At 34.1% G+C, this 22,215-nt stretch overlaps 3 protein-coding genes across 5 annotated transcripts; 2 read left to right on the forward strand and 1 right to left on the reverse strand.

Moving 5' to 3' along the window:
- The first annotated feature begins 124 nt into the window (after window positions 1-124).
- On the forward strand, window positions 125-4,967 carry LOC144360102 (small ribosomal subunit protein bS21m-like). The gene is made up of 2 exons (XM_078012989.2): window positions 125-281; window positions 4,532-4,967. The coding sequence occupies exons 1-2, from the start codon at window positions 202-204 to the stop codon at window positions 4,707-4,709; spliced, it is 258 nt and encodes an 85-aa protein (XP_077869115.2). The 5' UTR covers window positions 125-201; the 3' UTR covers window positions 4,710-4,967.
- A 4,921-nt stretch (window positions 4,968-9,888) lies between these two features.
- Window positions 9,889-16,131, reverse strand: LOC100372737 (solute carrier family 61 member 1-like). Of its 2 annotated transcripts, XM_006821954.3 has the most exons (3): window positions 16,092-16,131; window positions 14,536-14,621; window positions 9,889-14,098 (listed from the first exon to the last, which is right to left on the reverse strand). In XM_006821954.3, the coding sequence occupies exon 3, from the start codon at window positions 13,989-13,991 to the stop codon at window positions 12,642-12,644; it is 1,350 nt and encodes a 449-aa protein (XP_006822017.3). In that variant the 5' UTR covers window positions 13,992-14,098; window positions 14,536-14,621; window positions 16,092-16,131; the 3' UTR covers window positions 9,889-12,641. The 2 variants fall into 2 exon arrangements, with proteins under 2 accessions (XP_006822017.3, XP_085357262.1); XM_085501136.1 differs by lacking the exon at window positions 14,536-14,621 and having other exon boundaries at window positions 16,092-16,130.
- LOC100371985 (large ribosomal subunit protein eL15) lies at window positions 16,076-21,601 on the forward strand. Of its 2 annotated transcripts, none has more exons than XM_006821948.3 (5): window positions 16,076-16,206; window positions 17,034-17,214; window positions 18,191-18,327; window positions 20,810-21,002; window positions 21,396-21,601. In XM_006821948.3, the coding sequence occupies exons 2-5, from the start codon at window positions 17,043-17,045 to the stop codon at window positions 21,506-21,508; spliced, it is 615 nt and encodes a 204-aa protein (XP_006822011.1). In that variant the 5' UTR covers window positions 16,076-16,206; window positions 17,034-17,042; the 3' UTR covers window positions 21,509-21,601. The 2 variants fall into 2 exon arrangements, with proteins under 2 accessions (XP_006822011.1, XP_077869113.2); XM_078012987.2 differs by having other exon boundaries at window positions 16,166-16,202.
- The last annotated feature ends 614 nt before the right edge of the window (window positions 21,602-22,215 follow it).

Genomic DNA, 22,215 nt, shown 5'->3' on the forward strand with positions numbered 1-22,215 from the left:
ATTAATATATATAACAGAAAAGTAAGAATGTTGCGTAACAAACGTAAGAAAATTTCTAAACCAGAATTTTCAAGCATACACATTACATTTTGGACTGAAATATTTTTGCGACATATAAATCCCCCGATTTACGTTAGCATATAGAGGTCGTGACCCCAAACTTCTGAACACTTCCGTCACGTTGATTGTACCTGGCTGAAAATGAGGCATTTACGTTTCATAGCTAGAACCGTAATGGTCCAAAACGGAAATGTCGATGCAGCATATAGATCGCTCAACAAGTAAGTATTCAGTTTGTTTCAAAATATCGGAAATGTTATTTTAAAATCAACGCAAAAGTACACCGGTTTTCCAAAATGGCTGCAGCTGATTGAAATATTGACAAAACTATTTTGTTGTTGAATTTCGTGTTATTTTTTATCGTTTTTGAATAAACAGAATAGCAATAGATTTGGGTGACCTTTTACTGAATATATCCTAATAAATTAAGCATTTGTATCATGTTCAAGTAATTGTGATTGGCCAAAAGCTCCATTGTCTAAGCCAAAGGACAAACCACAGTCCTGTGGACAAACCAATAATATTACGTTAAAGAAGTTTGGGAAGTATGATAAAAAACACATAATATGTCTCAGGCCCGGGATCTTTCGACTTGATTGTACTGTTTGTGATTCAACTTAGCGGTTCACGGATGACAAGAAATTACGATAAGCAATATTTGGGAGATGCTGCATTGTGTTTGCAGGAAAAGGATCACAGGATTTTGAGTGTGACCTTCAGTTGCACTTCAGTATTTGGAAGTGAAGCATCGCTGTTTACAATGCTTGGCAAATTCCGAAAGCGCAAATGTGGTAGATTAAAAAAGAAGATACTAATGTCAAAAGAGGCAGCTCTAAAACTTAAATTTCTCGATCACAGACCGTCTGTTGGTTTCGAATACTGGTCGCATCATTGCCTTGAACACGCTCAAAAAAGGATGAGTCATTGTACATTCTCACAGATGGACCGGAACAGGAAGTCAGTAGAAGACAAATGATTGTTTTGCTAGCTTGGGGGAAATTTGCTTAGCTTGGGGGAAAACCGAGGTGTTAATCCGAAAATTCATTGTCTTTTCCTGTTTGTCATTGGTCCTGGCAACGTTTGGGGGATCGTGACGTAGCTCCGACTGTGAGAATGTACTTCTACGAGTTGAATCACGCTGGTTCACGTGACATAAAATTGCCAGGTCGGCGTGATATCTAAAAAAAACCTTATGTAGTTCATGTATCAATTGAGAATATCAGATTTTGCAGCATTTGACAAGTACCACATTCTGTGAAGCTCCTTATTCTAATTGTGTTTTACAGTCAACCAAAATAAGCAATTGACTATGTCTTTGCCTTGAATTCAAAACAAGTGAGCATGATCATGATCTCACACCATAGATTATCAATATCCCTTGTTCTTCAATAATCCATGGAGCTAAAAATTCTTTTTTTAGCTCCATGAATAAACCTACAACAACAACAACAACATTGTTTGCAGATACATTACAAGTCAAGTGTAGATTATCCTCTAAAACAACACAGGCATGTTTATAAAGGATTAAAAATGGTTGCTGTGATAGAACATTTTTGAATTTTTTTTTTTTTTTCTTCAATTTAATCATTTTCAAACTGAAAATCTTTACAAAAAGAACTATAAATGTGAATAGGGAATAATATTAATAACGTTTGCACAAGTCATTATTGTCAGTACAAAACTGATGTTTTCTCCAATTTTATTTTCAACCGTCTCGACTAAATTTGAACCACAGTAAATAAAGAGTGAGTGGGCCGATTCATTTGAAATTTTAACATCTTGTTCAAATGAACCTCATGCAAAGAAATGTGTATGGGATTTAAAAAAAATTATTTGGTCATGAGTTGTTATAAATAAAAGAAGAATAACCTAACAAAAACTTGTGAAATAAACGGTCAGTTGAAGTTACAAGGCTTAGAGTGACAAAACTAACAAATGTTTCTTTTGGGGGAAAATTGTTGAAAATTTTTAAAACCTTTTTTCATGTCACAAATTTTGATTGTGTATTTAACGATATACAGCCAAAACAAAATCAGCTTGGACATTCAGTTGTGAGACATGACGAAACAAACGCTGCCAGTGATAGATTTCGAGAATAAAAGAACAAAATATGCAATCAAAGGCCACATGTGTTCGAAATAAATAGAACTTGTTGCATCAAGGAGTCTCACCTGCATCTTTCACTCACCCAAACGCACACACACACACACATGCTATTTCCGTATATTGAATACATTGGCAACGGAAGGAACAAGTTTAAATTGTCTTTGTATTAACACGACTTGAAAGCAACAGTCTCATAATGAATATATGTTTATCAATCATCAAACTAAACATTCAATGAAGCGGACTGCGGCAGTTATTTGGCTATAAAGACGAAGGACATGTGACAGTACCCGGTACTATTTCAAGTATTCAACTTTCGATAAAAAACGTGATTATATCAGCAATAATTTCTAGTTCTGCCTTGATGATTGCGTATTTTAGCTGACAGACATATCCCTGTGCAAGATTTTTTGAACAATGTCTCAAATTTCACAAAGAATGTTCAAATAAGTTGGAATGAATATGAATTGAATATCCATATTTTGAAAAATCAGCTAAACAGTTCACCACCACGAGTATGGTGAATTGGCGAGTTATCAACATTCGGTCATGAGCATGAGTTTGCCGCGTCTTGGAAAAATTAAAAAGGAATCTGTGTCATTGACCATATTTGCAATAATCCCACACGAAAGTTTGTTTTTTTGTGTATCTTTGACTTTAGATATACTAGTACTGTAAAATCTGTATTAGAAACTGCGGCTTCTATTAAAATGGTACAATGCAATAGAGGGGATGAGGCTTCTATTAGAGCATCTACACATATGAGAAATGACGAATTTTTGGTTCTCAATTATTCAAAAAGAATGGGTGCGACTTCTATTAGAGATGCGGCTTCTAATACAGATTTTACGGTACTCTGTTTCAAACACTCGGATAGCTTTATCCTGAGTAAATCATAAATATGTTTTGGTAAGGGTCAATTTCCCGCAGCCCTTCAAGATAGCCTTGAGTGAAGATTAAATTTGCTCCCGAATATCTTTCTAACGCTGGTCTTCTTATCTGTGTGCATTTTTCAGGAAGTCGAACACTACGATAAAGACTTTTCGTTCTCGAAATTATGAAATTTGTTTGTGTTTTGGGAGAAAAAAAAAACCCTGAAAAAACTTATTTTGACAAGATAATTTTGAAATTTGTATTGAGATTATTTCATAACGAAATGTATTCCATATGCACCCGTAAATTATTTTCATATTTACTGATTACACACAAATATCACAGAAAAAAAAAAGATATTTTGCTACCGTAAAATTACTAATTTTCACTGGGTTTAAAATTTGCTAATTTACCATTTATCACTTTTACCATATTCAGTGGGTTTTAAATTCAGTTTTATCATTTAAATAATGTGTTCTATGCTAAATTTTATATATTTACTAGGTTTTAATTAAGCGCATTTTCCAGTCAGCGTAATAAGCAAAATTAAAACCCAGAATAATTAACCTTTTTACAGTATATTCTCTATATGTGTGCCTTTTATTTGTCATAACTTCAATAAATATGATTTTACTTGGTAAAAATACTGTATTTCTCTACATAAAAATAAAATAATTTTACAATGTCGGAAACGGAAAGTCTTCATTATCGTAGTGTTGTTGGTAATCCACATGAATCTGCTCATATAAGATCGGAGGAGTCTCTGTCTTAAACAGATGTATATGTCTAACTGCGCCATTGCTAAGTTTCCTTAGTGGACCACATGCTCTGTTCCTTGTTGGTGAGACTGTGTCATAACATGTTCTATTTATTTTCAACGCATGTAGTCGGCGCCTCTGATTACGTTTATTTTGTATTTTTTATTTTCGAAATGTATCACTGGCTATTTTTGTTATGTCATGTCTCACAACTGAAAGTCTAAGCTGACTTTCTTTTAGCTGTCCGCAAAGAGTGCTTTTGTCTTATTAAAAAAGGCAAATGTGCTAATAAATTCAAGGCACTACAAAAACAAAAAAACTGATGGCCATTGGCAACCTAGTTTAATATATTGGTTTCCAGAATTGATTACGTTTTACAAGAAACAGTACACATTAATAAACACAGAACCACCAAATATGTACCTTGTATTTTAATAATCCAACATATTGTAAATGCAATTTGTTTTTTTTTACTAGTGCTTTTATTTCATGAAAATCAAATAAATGCCTTACCAGTTTACCTTGGTTGCCTTATAGAAATGCAAATATCCTCTTTATTTCTATTATTCCTATATACTAAAGTAATTTTGTCAATTTTGGCCTTGAAATTGGTTACCCAATCATGAAGTTCTGATGTATAGAGTAAAATGTGTGTGTGGCCTTCAATATGCAAAGGTGTCAAAATAGAACTAGGATATTATACAATCATTTTTGTCTACGATTCTGTCTTGCAGTATGCTGGGAAGAGAGAATATTATAGAAATAGTTAAGAGAAGGCGTTATTTTGAAAAGCCTTTCCGCAAGAGGCAGAGGATAGAATATGAAACTGTTAAGAGGATATACAATGATGAAATGCACCGGAAAATTCAATTCTTGATGCGAAAAAATAGGACACCACCCTGGGTAGTGTGAAAAGTTGTGTGTATCAACTTGTACCTGAACAAAGAGATTTGAGAGTACACTATGACTGTTATTACGGGAAATCTGTACAGACAGAAGTGTATTGAGCTGATTGATACTGGAATGCAGATTTGTTGATTTTTGATAATAAAAAGTGCTTTTGTGTTGGGACATGATATTTGGTTATTTCTGTATCTTGTAGTGATGTACCAAGACATAATGGCCAGCACCTAACTACAATTAATGAATAAAGACTTGTCTCTCACAAAATCAATGTAGTTTATAATTTTTGCTATGCTATGCTAGGCTAGGCCTAAATAAATGACAAATTTGTTTCTGGTCAGCTACACAGGCTGTACTTTTATATTATCTATTTTCATTGTACAATGATATGCAATGAAGATGAAATTCTGTGTGCATACATAAAACAGAAATGAGATATTATTGGCATTCCAAAAAATGCACAACGTGCCTAATACATACACACTTTGTGAATTAGGAACAACGATAACAAAACAGTTAGAGATGAACCCTGACTTTCACTGACTCGATTAATTACATCAGTATTTCTTGAAATAAATGTTCATCTTTTAATTTCACGATCATTTTGTAATTTCAGGCGACTCCACATTGCACATCACACTATTTAAATACAGTCATCTTAACAATCCTCAACTGTTATTAATAACTGATTTGTAAATAGGGGATGACTAGGCTATAGACTGCAAAAGTAAAGCCTCAGAGGTTATCCTACCTAGCACCTCTAAATAAATGAAACTAAAAAATTTCCAGCAGTCCCCGCTAGGCCATTTCTCATGAATAGCTGATAAACTTGGCTCTCCCTCTCAAAAATCAAACTTGGGCCTGAAAAACTTCAACAAATCATTGTGGATGAGCTCGAAGATTACATTTTCACCTTTCTGGACTATTTATACAAAGACCTGATGATTAGATCCACAGTTACCAAAACTAATTAGTGAGATACAAATATCTGCATATTAAAATTACTAGCCTTATAAAGATAAAATCTATTGATTTTATATAACCGGTATGTATGGTCCAATGAGAATTTGGTAATAATCTGTGCATAATAATTTGTAACTAAATTTTATAGTATGGTTACAACTACAGGTTCTGATTAATTTTTGGGTAAAAATATTAAATATTGATTACTGTGGAATACTTTATTTTCGATTGGAATTAATTTTCGCTATTTTGGCTGAAGGAATGTTTCAGTGAAAATAAAAAATCCAGCAAATATACCTTTTTTCCTATCTTTTACATTCAGCTCTCCAAAAATTAGTGAAAATAAATTTTATATAACACACCTGAAAAGTCTTTTCAGCGAAAATAAATTCCAGCTAAAATAAAGTATTTTACAGTAGCTTTATTTAAATGTTTATTATATATGTGTTCTATACCTCAAATCTCGGACCACTAAAGAAGCTCAAATGTATGAAGAACCAAACCTCAATTCAAATGAAATTGATTAATCTTGTACATGAAATTGAATGTAAAAAAAAACAAAGGTCGTGGCATTGTTGTGGCTTCAAAACATCTCATGACTTAATAATGCGGTGTACACATTTGATATACATTTCAATTTTGCTGGGGTAAGTACATCTCAACATCATGTTCCACTCTGAAAGCTCAGCACTTCAACATTGAACGATTAAAAAAAGAAATTCAAAATCAAATTATTTGATTTTTGCAGCAGATGTTTAGTCTGCACCTTTCACACATTACGCAAAATCTCGCAGTGAACAGAAAATCACCTATTACACATTACAAGGTAAATTAGTAATGATTTGAACACCACATTTAATTTTGGAACAATATTCTGCAGATTTGTATGTAGTATGTCATTACAATTTCACCATACATCTAATTATGATAGTGCGTTACCATGGCAATATTGTTAAAATTATTCATGAAAGATTGTATTGTATCAATCTCGAGCTAAATTCAAATGTTCCATTTACTGAGCATATGGCCGTGTCTAATACGGGAGAATTTTTCTATTCAGTATTTGCCTTTTTTTCCACTTCCGTTCAAATTCCATGTCCTGTCAGAGGTGATATGGCTCAGGATCAACAAAAAAGGCTATGATGGTTGTATCTTAATACTTAGATTAATGAACAGTCAGTTTCAATTTTTATTTACCAGCGTTGATTCATCCAATTCATGGTTACTAATCATGATGAACTTATATAAAAGGTAATTTTGAAATTATAAATGACTTGTATGGTCCATGAAATTACTTGAATATTGTGGTTCCTGGTCAACTTGTTTTCTCAAAATTATGCATAATTATGCTCTGATTTTTTTTATTAGTCCCTGTTGCGAATGTTTGTGCATGGACATCTCTCAGATATGCCCAGACTGAGTTGGTACAAAGACAAGATGACCACAACCATTTTTGTCAATAAAAACACCAAAAATTAACATTGTAAAAATGTCACCCCAACAGAGGTGGACATGCAGTTTTATAACGATCAAAACAGTTCATTGTCAACTAAGTTTGTATCAAAATATTGAACTGAGCTGCAAACGGTTTGATTCAGACTTCTTTAAAAAAACAATTTACTCGTCATATACTTAAAGTAGCAAAAAAGGGTTTCTTGACATTTTTGAATAAAGCATGTTCTGTTGTCTCATTCAGCATAATTAAGCACATATGATTCAAAAGCCCAAGTTCGCCCAAACTGGACAGTCGTTTACATAATTGCCATGTGACCAAATCGGCGAACCTTGTAAATATAAGTAGATTTGGTTCAAAACAAGCTTGAACAATAAAATCCATGATTTTATAATGACACTGTATAGACAAATTGCATAAGTGTGGAGCGAATGTCTGTCACCCGGGCGTACTGACGAAATTTGTGGCAAGCCCCACTCTAAATCAAGCAAAATCACTAAAAAGATGTTTTTTTTCAAATACAGAAAGCAAGCAATTTAGTTATTTCATGAATATTGTCAGTTATTGTCCTCTTGACAAGCTGATGTAAATTCAAAAGGAAGTCGCCCAAAGGAAATTAATTGATAAAACCCAACCACTGCAAACAATCTCAGGCCCTTAATGTTTAAGATGCATGTAATGTACAAATCAGATTGGCTGTCATGAGCTTTAAGAGATTGACTCAACCATGAAAATATAGTTCTGTTAAGCAAGGTGCTTCAAATGTGTATGGAATTTCAAGACACGACTCAAATATAATAAAAGCACTGTCGCGTTCATTGTAGCCAAGTGGCTGTATAATTGAGTTGGGCTAAAGCCATCATCAGTTTAACATAGACTCTTCTAAAATATTTAAATATATAAAGTACAATTGTTGACACCGACGAGAACTGCCGCTGAGTAAACTGCATTATCAACCCTAGGTCAGATGCAATTCAAAATCTAGGGCTATTAAGTATTCAGAATATTGGAAATTAATTATCTAATGCGATAATCAGTTACTATTTAATAAAACTGAATACATTGTTGCATTTTAAAAGCATAGGCCAACAGTAATTAGATTTCCAAATATGACCAAAGAGGGCAGTATTGATGCCTTAAAAATGTTTGCTTTTATTTTACAAATAATTCGTAGGTGTAGTGTTTATGATACTAAATAATTTAGTCACACATTTTTATGTAATTGAGGACCATAATTTTAGGTAAATACCCTATCAAAACAGTTTCACAAAAAAAACGAAACTAAAATTGCGACCAGCATTCGATATATTCAAATCACGTTTTTGGTTAATATAGTCCTACTGAACCTATTCCGTTGTATGCACTATACGATTTTGTATAGCAATTTCGTAATTTCTTTGTCAATCTTTGGACCAAATGAAAATTCCTATTTCGTATGGAGAAATATTTTTATTTTGTGAAAGGCAACATAAAGACACACAGCATTTTTAATGTTCAAATGTGCAAATATAACAAAGACAAAGCTACTATTAATACTGACAGACCTGTGGCACAATGGTAAGAGTGTCTGTCCATTTGGGAGATTGTGGGTTTGGCACCTTTGGTTGGCTGTACACTTGGCAGTGTAAATATTCTGTCCACTTTCTAGGTTCATGGTGTTTGTATACAGCAGAATTGCATTCTTTTGTAGGGCTGTCAGTTCCATGTTCCTATTGTGGAACTACATGTAAAAGATCCAGTTATTTATGCTGCAAAGCGTAGCAGATCCTAGAGACATCTGATGTATCCCATTCAGTGCAAGGGTTAGGCTTTTGTTTTCATTTCAGAGTCTGTATAAAATGGGCTTCAAGCCCTTGAACAGAAAATGATTCAAGTGGGTAATAGGCATCTTCAATCGATAAATACTGGCTAAATAAGTAAAGTTTCATCAAAGGCATTTAGAATGGAAGCCATTACTCATGATTATGACACAAAGAATCTTTCAAAAACAAGACAATCTTTCATTAACGACTCAATCTACTTTTCATCAAGAGCACCTAGAAAATGTGGATATTACAGCATGACATACACTGCCATTAATAAGACAAATACTAGTATACATGCACTTGCTTTGATGCCTAAAATTAAAATATATTATACATCTGTCAACGAAAGCATGCCGTAAAATTTGCCATATTTTACAGGGTATTTTCATCCAACCATATTAGGAAATGGGAATTCCAAATATGGAATGATTATGCGAATAAGGGTCCTCTAGTAACAAAAACAAACATGGCTGCCACCAGGGTTTGACTGGACTCCACACAAAGTTTGCTGATTCAGTTCTAAACATTTTGGATGTCTCTGTTCCCATGATGCATCCTTGGAAGGAAAAGATATATAAAAATGAGGTTATTATGAGGATACATCAAAGTATTCACTGAGACAGTACACCTTCTCATCGACCTCCGCTGCGTGTCAGTCGATAGTCCGGCTGTACTGTCTTTGTGCATACTTTGAGGTATCCTCGTAATAACCTCACATTTGCATTTTCAATGTTAGAAATTATATTATTAAACCACTCGTGGTCATTTAACCCATTATTCTTGTAGGATATTTATTCCAGTAAACTTACACTGGGTTATGCCTTTATGAAGATTGTAAACCAACAATTATATATGCAGAATATGAAGCATAGCATACATTTGTTCACCATGTACGATGATTCACAGCAACTTTTGTACATGTAGCAAGGCCATAAATGACAAAATAATATTGTACAACATACTGCCATTTATTCCAACTATAATTTTTATTTTATCTAACTTTTCTCCAGATCTGAAAAACCTTTTCCTTTATTTGTTCATATTTCCCACTGCACCGAACCTCTTGAGCGTGTCTTTCAAAACCCAGACCACCAACACATCTGGGGTCATTACGGATTTTAGCATTGTGTTGGCCATCAACAGTATGCCTCCTAAATGACTTGTTTTCAATAGATGTGCGACAGTTCCATGTATGCTATAAAATGCTTATGAAACAATTTTGAGGGCACATTGTCTTCAGTCCCCACATCATTGTACAGTTTTATGTATATATACACAATAATATCATATTCTTAAAAGATAATATAGCGTACATCCTCCCATTAAATATTATTTAAAAATTCAACATGTGAAATTACACAGAAAAAATAAATCCCACAGTCCTACTCCAATCAGTCTTACAATCTGAAGAGTTTTAGACAACCCTGGTTTCTGAGGCTGCAAACCATATCACAGTAGTTCATTGTCTTCAAATAAGTGTTCAGTGTTTGATTTTCCTCTGGTAATAGCATACGAGTTGGTTCATACATGAAAACCTAACAAGCTTTGGCCATTAAATCTACCACTGTATGTGAAATGTTTAATAGCTCTAAACCAGAGTTTTCACAGAAGTAATTCACTTGCTTCTAAACCAGTAATGGAAAGGCTGGTGTTCACTTTAAATTTAATTAAAGGCGTACTATCATCCATCCCAAAGTAATACGGAGAATAATATAAAGACAATAAAAATATTTTAACCCCATTATTGTGGGAATAAAAGTACAGATAAATAAGCTAATATTCATGCATATTGCTGTGACTCACACACTGCCAAGAAAATATAGGTCAAGATATTCTGTAACCTGAATAATCTCATTGAAGTGACAATAGCTGTGATTTAGAACATTTTTTTGTTTAAATATAACCACATAAAATGAACAAATCCTACCAAAATATTGTTTTAGACACAACTGCATGGGCAAAGTGACAAAGTTTATGTCATATAAAATGCAATGTGAAAACTAGTGTTAAGTTTTTAAAATTGGTCATGTCGTGGGGAACATAACTATTTGTGATGCACAACACACACTATTATGGAAATGACACATTGAATCATTGATGATAAGCCATCAGAGAGAGGCTTAGTCTCACAAGATGGCAATGTATTTGTCATTTATTCAAGTGCCCTTGGCATGGTGTCATCTTGTGACGTAATCTCCAAGGTTTGCTTGACAAAATCAGATGTCAATAGATGGCACTCTCTGGAGATCTGGACATAACCATGCTGCAATCTTTTTCTCCATGCTTTCAGTGTCCACATTCTATTACAAATTGGCACTAATGACACAGAAAATGTTTTATTAAAAAATAAAAATTGGAGAAATATTGATTGTTACAGCTATTGTCACTTAAATATCATGTACACGAAAATCAAGTTTGTCAACTTCAAACTACAAGCATTGGGGGAAAAATACTCTTATGTACAGTACACAATGTCACCTATGTAATTTACCACTTGTATATATTCCGAGGGATAAATTGACTTTATACTTCTCTTTGTTTAGATACTATAATAATACTGTGCCTCAAATCAATTACTGTATAAAGTTTCTATAAACTCTAATTATCCAATGATAAACACATAATGAAAATCATAGATGTCAAATTTTGTGAAAACACAGATACATTCAAAGTAAATCATGGATACTACACTAATACCACTGCAGTATGGAGTACTTTCTGACTTGTTTTAAAAGAATAACAACTAAAATTCCATGTCAATACCTTCTACCTACAGCTGTTAGACCGTAATCCCCAAATCTTTAGTTTAGTAGATAACACACGATTTTCCCCCCCACAGGTCAAAGGTCATCCATTGAGTTATAATACAAATGGTACATTTCCCATAATTAGACAAGAAGGACTAATCAGCATTTGATCACATACAGTGTAGGTTACAAGTAAAAAATAATAAACTTAAGGTAGAAGCCTACTCATAATTTATGACAAAGTTTGTCAGAAATCGCATGACAATGTTCAATGGTTTATTATGTTAAATCATGACACTGACTGACACTGTTACAGCATTTTGGGGATCTTGTCCAAGTATTTTTAAAAAATCACAAAACAAATCATTGAATACAATGTTAAAGAAAAATTGAACTTTTTAAAACACAGATTTTTGAAACAAAAACTACCCCATCATTCACAATATATAAATTTTTCACCAGCCTACAATTTTAGTTATGGCATAGTATCTCTGCCAGCGACCTATGGTGAATGCGTTACAATACCAGCAAAAATAGAACAATCATTTTTTTAAGAATTAGGCTGGTGACCTCAAGTCAATATCCTCATATTGCCAAGGAGTATAATTTATTATAAAATAAATTCTGGGTATCTGCTTTTATGAGTAGACTTCTACCTTAATGAGAAATTTATATTAAATTAAAAAATAAACTCGCATAAATTACCTGCTGAATAAACTAATTTAGGAACAAAGTTTTAGTGCTGGCAGGAATAGTGAATAAAAGACCCTGCATGTATGTTTGTTTGTTTGTTTTCTACTCAAGCACCACAGTCATATGAGTTACCCAGCAATCTCCAAGCCTACCTGGTAATACACAAATATAGATATAATTCTACCTGATATTCTAACTGTAATTAACAATGTTCCCAAACCTCATGACCACATTTGAAGTGAACCTGTTTACAATATGCTAAAACTACCAGAATTCCCAATTATGCAGTGATTGATTCGTCTTTGTCATTTTCTGTGCTGGTTTTCAGATCATCATCGTCTTTCACTAATACAGCAAAATTGATCCCACACATCATTGCTACTGACATCAAAATAGCACATATCAAGAAAATATTTTTTTCACCCAATCTAGATGGATCACCATGTAAAACCATCAACAGAATGCATGCAATGAGATTGAGAGGCACTCGAAACCAGTTCATAATCCCGGCACGATGAGCCTCAGGTAGGATCAAACTTCGCAGGAAACCCATAGCAGGAAAATACATACCACATCCAAATTCCAAAATTAAAAAAGCTATGTACGAACATGAGGGACTAAAATACTTAGGGTGAGAGGATCCAACACAAATAATCATGGATATCAGCCCAAGGGCAAGGGAAATATTAAGAATAGTAAACATTGGATATCGTTTGGCATTGAGTATTTTGAAAACTGAAGACCCAAGCATTATGCAAACCATGAAACTTGAAAATATGACACCCAGAGGGGGACCTTCTGAATCTAAAATCGGTGTCCAAAGAAAAACAAATATATACATGACACTTTCATATAGCGATTGAATGATGCCAATTAAAAGAACACGACGACTCTGTACTATGTCACGAAGGCCATCAAAACATCCTTTACAAAGCTTAGCTTGTTTCGTGCCATAGTTCTCCGTCCAGGTGAAGTACACAATGGTTCCCGATGCCATCAGGAATGGGATTGCGAATATGAAGGGTGACACAGGTCCCAAATCCAATCCTCCGGCCAATATGTTTGCAATAATACCTGCGATGATTGCCAGAATTCCATTCCAAAAAGTAGCCTTTGAAAATGTTGCTGGCAGCCATTCGGCAGGGAAGTCGTGGGTCTCAACATGTTCGTGTACATACCAAGCTTCAAACGCAGTGAAGAGCAACGAAGTTGATATTCCGCTCAAGACTCTACCAACAATCAGGATGGCATAGTCGCGCGATAATTTTGTCAGGCAAGACACAGAGTACACAACAGCAAATGTCATACAAAGTTTCTTCCTTCCTAACTTATCAGCCAAAATCCCAGCATATGTACCAAATACAACACTTGATGCAAACCCGCATACATACAATACGGCAATCTGCGATTCAATAAAGCCATAATAACTGTACAGCTTATAAAGATAAGGTCCTTGCAGCCAATCTGCAGCTAATGCTAAGAAATAAACCAAGAAATATCCCCGTTGAAACTGGGTAAAAGTTGGGTTTGAGGTGATAATCACTTCCTGTTTGGTTCCACTGGAAAAATAATGTAGGATACCAGAAAGTACCGAGAGAACACCAAATGATACATATATTAATACCATCATGGTTGATGACTTTCTCTTATGTTATAAAACTATATCTACAACACCCTATATTCAAAGTGACAGACTCTTTTCATCAATTCTGGTTCTGCAGGTCTGTTATATAGTATCTGAAAGAACAGAAATCAGATTAAATAGAAATTTGGTTGTTATTTACACTCATTTATGGTTACCAAATTCAAATGAGATATGCTATTGTATTTTGTACCGCATCTACCGTACATGTATGCACAATGCTGATGGCTCAATGCTATGGTAGTTTTGAAATTATATTCTTCCTCACCGTTCACTTTAAAATCACAGTTGCTATGATTGGCTGAAAAGTTTTCAATTGCCAGTTAGAGTTTCCAAATGTTAATTAAATATTTATTAAATTATCACATCCAAAAAAAAATGCATAAAATTTCAAATTCATGTAAAACATGAAGTGAATTATTCAATGAAAACTAGAACAAATTTATCAGAATAAATGGCATTAACAAAGAAGATGGCAATAATTTAAATTTTACTTAGGCATGAATATTTCTTATATAACAAATTTACAAACCTTTTGTTAATTTCAAATTCTGGCATTAACTAGCCTAATCACAATGCATTGATTGCATGAATAACTCCCACCTAACCTCCCACTACCTGAAAATGAATACGTAAACACAGTTCAAAGGTTTAGTGCCTTATTGTAGTGATGATACTACTTGTACACTGTAATATTCAAAATATATATCTGCAAACGATTTATTTAATGAATTTGGAGTATGTTTGATGGGATCACATAAATCAGCTGTGATTGAGGGAAAGATGCAGATACTCATGGGCAATGGGTGTTATAATAGGTCTTCTTATGTCAAATAAAAACTCCTAGTTTGAATGTAACGTGAAGGTCTTCCAAATTTCCATTAAAAAAACATTCATACCCAAGTCAAATACAGTGTACGTGTATAATCAGGAGTTTCATCCCACATGATTTCAATTAGAGAAGGTAGGTATTAAATATGGAAACGGACAACAACTCAGCCATAGTACGTACATAGCGGTAGACAGACAATAATTAGTCAAAACTCAAGTGGCGCTAGGGGAAGTGAGATTGTGAAAAAATGTTGCAAATCATTTACATATTATGTAGTTAAACTATATTGCAATGCTCACAGAGATGTTCCTAGGGAGTTTGCTACTTACCATACTTGTTGTTTGAGCCCGCAAAATTTATAAATTTACATGTAATCAAAAAGGCATTTCTAAGTCTAGAAAAAACTTCTTCAATATTGTATTCATGCCGACAAAGCTTGAATACTGATGAGCTCATGGCTTTCTTGGCTCTTTTCATCACAATAGATTTTTAAATATATCGTGTTTTTTTTTTGTAATGTTTCAATTTGTTTTAGTTTGTTTGTTGGATTTTATGCAACCCTGTATTATGCATGTCACAAATAGTACAAAATATCTAGTAAAAAGTGTGTAGACTGATATAGAAAATGATATATCCGAAAAGCATGGTATACCGGTACTATTATACTAAAGACTAGGTGGGAGTGCCTTGCAATTCTTGTAACACAATCACATCTCTTTGTTTATATTCAAACCTAATTGCATAAAAGATAACGTCAATGTTTATAGAATAGGAAAATCCAATAAAGAAATTAAAACATAATTTGAAGTTTTATAATTGAATCAATATTTTATCAATATAACATTTCTTTTAATTGATCAGGGTTCATGGAATATAATTGCCTTGATTACTGTACCACCATTTGCATGGTGGCGTGATTGTGGTTTTATGTAATTTATTGCAAATTAGTTAGATGAATATACAATAAATATATAATTTTCAAAATATAAATATTAGTATTTTCAGCCCCAGCTGACACGAATATGCGACAATGGACAGTAACTACGATTAGTCGAGCAGGTCCATAGTTTAGAGCAATAGCCTAGATACCCGTTTTAGGCTCACACTAAATTTATTCATTTGGGTCTATTTACTTACTCCCTCATATTTCTATCTGGAAATACAAAAGCAAACACAAAAAATGCTCACATCGACAGCAATACTGGCTTCTTTATGTTGAAACGTGCAGGAAAGAAATCAACTGGACACCAACTTACCTGCTTCCACGTAGGATCACAGCCATGTTGTCATCTGGCTACTTCCGGTTTCCAAGTGCAGCTCGGGTATTCTCGCATATTGTCGGTCTTTTCGTGCGTGTCAGCCATCTTGTATGTAAGTTATATTTGTGGTCGTCCTAAAAATCCGTCAGAATCGGGGCCAAATTGGAATCATCATTAATCCGTGATATATACAACTATTGCTGCGATAAATCGACAATCTATTCCCGCAATTATTTGTTTTTATAAAGTCACCACTGTGTGTTTAAAAGCAATTCAAAATTGTTGTATGACACATGGATGTCGTGATATCCCCGTAAAGCAACATAGATCCGTTCAATAAGTAAGATCTTTGGTTCATTTTGTTACTTCTGTCTACAGTATGGGCATAACAAGTACAAGTTAGCCTTTGTCTTGAAAGTCGAGGAATAAATGGAATCTCGCATTCAATACTTTTAGCTCCAAGTTTCTTGTAAGAGTTTATTTACATTTTTTTCGATCTGGTTAGGGCACCCTGTAAATGTCCACCGATCCCCCAGAAAGTGGTCGTCTGTATCCATTCACACAGAATAGACCAAGCTCAGGTCCTTGCATGTTTTCCGTCTATAGTTTGTTCGAAGTATAGCACAATTTAATGGTCGCTGGTTAAATTAGGCATTTGTATAGATGGGAAATATAGTATTGCCGTAGGAAGGTCATTGTTATTTTGCCCCAGACACGATGTTACGAATGAAATATTTTTGAATTTAACATTTCTGGGGATGAAATACAGTTTTTGTTAATGTAGTTTTAGTGTTTAAAATGTTGGGTCGCTTGCAGTTATTTAAACTGGGTCTTGTGCAAAATGACTTTGGACTTCCTACACACATTGTTATGTTACATTTGTTACATTGTTGCTGATCTAAACAGTGTGGTCATAAGTTGATGTAATTTGTCACTTAGGCGACCAAGATGGGTGCTTACAAGTACATGCAAGAAGTATGGAAGAAGAAACAGTCTGATGCTATGCGGTTTCTCCTCCGTGTGAGATGTTGGCAATATCGACAGCTAACTGCTATTCATCGTGCACCAAGGCCTACTCGTCCTGATAAAGCAAGACGTTTGGGATACAGAGCTAAGCAAGGTAAGTCTTGTACCAGTGACATTTGTATGTATATTATCAAACAGCCATGGAGCTCTTGGTTTGACTTAATTCACTCTCATGAAAATATTAGGCGTGTCGACATATCCAATAATCTGGGTGCACTCTGATTTTTTCCCAAAAGTTTCAGTAAATATGATAATTAAAAACAGAAATCAAGAAATGGCAAACAGGTCTCATGTACATTTTAATGTAATAATTTAATAATGTAACATCTCAAAATTAGTAAATTTTGAAAAAAAATCTGTGTACTACATTTACTAATGATAGAACATGTAATGCATCTTAACCCATATTCTGTCAGCCTCATGTACTTTGACATTGACTTGACCAGATAAGAGCTAATTAGTCTCATTTTTGATGCAGTCCGAAAATGAGGATGTAAGGATTGACCTCTGTGTTCTTGTGTGTCCAGACCTATATCTTAGACATGCCTGGACCGATTACATTCAAGCGTGCATCATCATACATAATATTATACATGTATGCGCATCAATTTGGTTCATGATTTGATGCAAGATTGTCGAATGACGACCATTTTTGTGCTTACAAATCGTAGAAATCGAGCATTTCTTGCATTCCGTAACCAGATCTTGACTTTTGACTGATTGGGTTTGTTCAAACTTGGTACATACATTAGGCATTATGGGACCTTGATGCACGTCATTTTGTTTCTCAGAACAGATTTGAAATTTTGTTGTAATGAATGTGGTTCTAGTGCCATATTCCTGACATGCTTTGACTGATTATGTTGTATATTCATTATACATCATGTCGTATATGTACAGATGTATTCAAAATAGCCAAAACAAAATCTAGCCAAACTTTGGCCAGCATCTTGAATAATTGATGCATAGCAATAGTTATACAAGTGGCAACAGTCAATACCTGGTATCATATTTATACAAAGTGAAGGCATGGAATATTATTTTCATATCTGCATCTTCTTCTCTTCTAGGTTATGTAATTTACCGCATTCGTCTCAGGCGTGGTGGCCGCAAGCGACCTGTACCAAAGGGAGCTACCTATGGTAAGCCAACTAACCAGGGTGTGAACCAACTAAAATGGCAAAGAAGTTTACAATCACTAGCTGAGGTAAGTTTATTTACATATTAGTGTCCTGTTCAATTTCCTTGAAATGTGAAGACTATTTGCTCTGTTGGGACATTTGTCGTCAACGACAATTGTGTTCTAAATGTTGTGTACTGTAAAATACTTCAATTTACTGTAATTAATTTTTGCTGAAAGAACCTGTTTACGGTATTTTCAATGAGTTTGGTCGAGTTGAATGTAAAATCCAGGAGAAAAGGTATTTTCGCTGGATTTTATTTTTTTCACTGGATCATAATAGTGAAAATCACTAATGAGTGTAATATGATTGGCTGTTAATAAGGCCCCTTTCTGTCTAACAAATAATTAATTTCATGGGCAGAACTGGGTTAAAAAATAGATATGTGTAAAAACAATTGAAATGCATGCATTGGCTGGGCTCTCTCTGGAATTTGCTAGGTAATATTAAATTTACTAATCAAGAAAAAAAGTTTCAGTAAACTTTGTCTGGAAACTGCGGAGCATTTTCGTGTGACCGAGTGCAATAGGGAGAGAGAACGAGAGGGGGATGTCCCCTCTGTCGTCCGCCGAAAACAAGAACAGCATGCTGAAAATGGTGCTTGCTGGTGCAACCTGAGCTCTAGTTTTGTGTGTAATTTCATGACATCCACAAAATGTACCATTTATGAATATGCAATGTAGACACCAGAAGCTTTATTTGAATAACTCAGTATTAATTAAACATATTCATGATAACCTCACATTGTTAACAGTGGGAAAAATAGTCATCATTCAAAACTTCACTAAGTTCACTGCCAAGAACACAAGTCATTTTTGACATATTTGTGGTCAGCAATTCTGGCATGCTTTTAGCAGTAATCTTTAGTCACATCCACTGGTGAATGAATTCACCTTTCCACTTTTAATGCACCACTCACAGGTCATTACTTTAGTATCTATATTATTCTCTAACCATGGAAAAGTAATCTAAAGAAATAAGAAATTTGGTATGTATTACCACATAAAACAATTATAAACACAATAAACATAATAATAACTTAAGCTCAAGAATAAATACCACTGGCACTAGTAAGTACAAATTAAGCTCTAATTATGTTTATTTTCATTTCATTTCATTTATCCTGCAAATAGTGGACATAAAATAGTAGATTACTGCACTGGACATATGTGGGCTGTTAAATCCTGTGAATAAACTTTCACGAGGAATTTCTCTGACTCCCACAGAAAAAAAAAAACTCTATACCAATCAAAAAGCTATATATTATTATGAAGTAATCTCCCATGCTTGTCATGCAAACCCCCATATTGATGTTTATGATGACAAAAAATGACTATTTATTTTATTAAAGTGAATTAAAGTGAAAAAGTAACTAAAGTAACTTTCGGTCTTGTAACTCGATCTCAATGCTAAGAATACCTGGTAAGAATGTTACACAAATTATAGTACGTTTCGATCGATTCGCTAACATTGTCTCACCTTCCATTATTTCTAAAATCGTGCTGCAGTACAATCAACTTTCTGTTTATTGGTGCTGTCAGGGTTAGGGCACCCACGGGTTTCTGGTTCTGAACACTATTTCTCCATCTCGTTGTAAAAAATACTCGTCGAGCTGTTGTCTGCTCTTTTTTGACGTAGTCTCCATTTCCAATAAATAAAAAAATTGCGTGTTTGATCAGGGCAACATGAAGCCGTCCCATACTGAGAGTAATGTCGCGGGGTATGTTGAAACGCATGCCAACTAAACTACACATGTGCGATGACACCAAAATAACTTTAGAGTGGAAAAATACATTCAGTGGCAGTTCTGTGTTGATCGCGATCACCATGTAACAATTGTTGCAATCTTAGAAGTAACAGGACATTGTTTAACTTTAAAATGGCAATCACTCAAACCGTAGTAACACGTGTGATGATCACAGTGGAGTTTTGACAATTAAATGAAGGCGATTTGCAAAGGGTATTTTGTACAAAATGTGTTCATAAATCCTACTAATATATATTTATTTTGTTCATAAATCTTGTCCAAATTTCTTAATTTACGACATTTGCGAGCGACAGCGAGAGCACAGATTGGCAAATTGAAATATACAGTTTTAAGTGCATAAATCAAATGAATACTAATAAATAATGGTATGAATAACATACTAACTACATTTTCACGATATTAAATCTAAATAAATCACAATGGAATAAATCTTATAGAATAAAATATAAATATAAAAATAACTATATGATACATTTATATATGCATAAGTTATGATTACTGTAAAATACTTTATTTTAGGTGGAATTAATTTTCGCTGACAAATTTTTTTGGGTGTTTTGTATTGAATTTATTTTCACTGATTTTTTTTTGACGAGTTGAATGTGAAATATAGAAAAAAAGGTTATATTTGCTGGATTTTATTATCACTAAATCATTCCTTCAGCGAAAATGAAGTATTTTACAGTAAGTTTTAAAATGCAAATCAATTCTCACATAAATGTTATTCTCTAAAATTGCAGGAAAGAGCCGGCCGTAGATGTGGTGGATTGCGTGTACTAAACAGCTACTGGGTTGGTCAGGATTCCACCTACAAGTTCTTTGAAGTAATCATGGTAGACCCATTCCATAAAGCTATTCGTCGTAATCCAGACACACAATGGATCTGTAATCCAGTTCATAAACACCGCGAATTGCGTGGACTCACTTCAGCAGGTAGGTTTTGTTTTGTCTTACCAGTATTTAGAAATTGAAATATAGTGTCAATGCGCACTTGTTGCTCTGTACCTTCAACATGGTTGAATAATTAATGGCCCCAAGTGTCCTTGTGGTTACCCTGTCTAGGTTTAAGTCTATTCTACTAATATCTCATAAACGATTCATCGAATTTCAATTCTACTTTGCAAATAGATGTGCACACTTGATCTGCTGCTAGTTGAAGCTAATCTAAAATTTCAAATATTCGCTATTTCTCCTTCATATGTCTCCAATATCCTCAGGACACAGGAGAACTTTTTAAGCTTTCTTAGATTGCCTTTACAAACTACTCCATATAAATCCCATTGTGCATATCAAGAATGTTCATTCATATTGTGTATTATTTTCTAGGCAAGAAAAATCGTGGTATTGGTAAAGGTCATTTGCATACTCAGACGATAGGTGGTTCTCGCCGTGCCGCATGGAAACGTCGCAACACACAACAGATGCATAGATATCGTTAACCTGTCTGACACATTTTTTTCTTTTATGTTGTGGCTCCTTATACTTCACTGTAAACAGAGTCAATAAAAATAAAATAAAAAGTCGTAACAGTACATTGCCAGTCTTTTCATTACGTCATTTTCCTCACCCTAGATTTTCCAAATAGGATGTTGCAGTATTGTATATAAAATTTTATTGTTTAAGTGACAAATTGCACATTTGAAGAATAGTCTTGTTCAGGATATGCCCAGGAGTTTGTTTGCCCGCTATTTTTTTCCCTCCCCTACATTTTGAATGTATTGTTTGACAGCTATGATTTGAAAATGAGTCTTGAAAAATCACCATTCAAAGTTCGTTTTAGGCCATTAAGGATGAGACCAGGTTCCTGGGCGCTTATATTCAAACCTGTATATCAGTGAAGATGGCATTTGACTCCCTACATGTTAAATATTTTTAGTTAGACGTGTGTGTGAATTGTGTGAACATTTTTTTTCTTCTCAAACTAGTTAAGTGTATGTGCGTTTCTCTCGAAAATGGGCTTTTTTGAGTTTTTTTTTCACTCAAAAAAGACGTACCGGGAAAACATACTGAAGTTGCAGACATCCTGTCTATTATGAACTGATCAGCAGACTGGGAATCGGACAGTGTCCAGACGGTACAATGCGATGAGAATCTTCTGTGAAAAAAAATTGAACTGTTCCCGAGTCTGTCGGACTTCTATTGAAGT

This window comes from Saccoglossus kowalevskii, chromosome 7, assembly GCF_978046115.1.
Source record: "Saccoglossus kowalevskii chromosome 7, keSacKowa6.1, whole genome shotgun sequence".
Lineage (NCBI taxonomy): Eukaryota > Metazoa > Hemichordata > Enteropneusta > Harrimaniidae > Saccoglossus > Saccoglossus kowalevskii.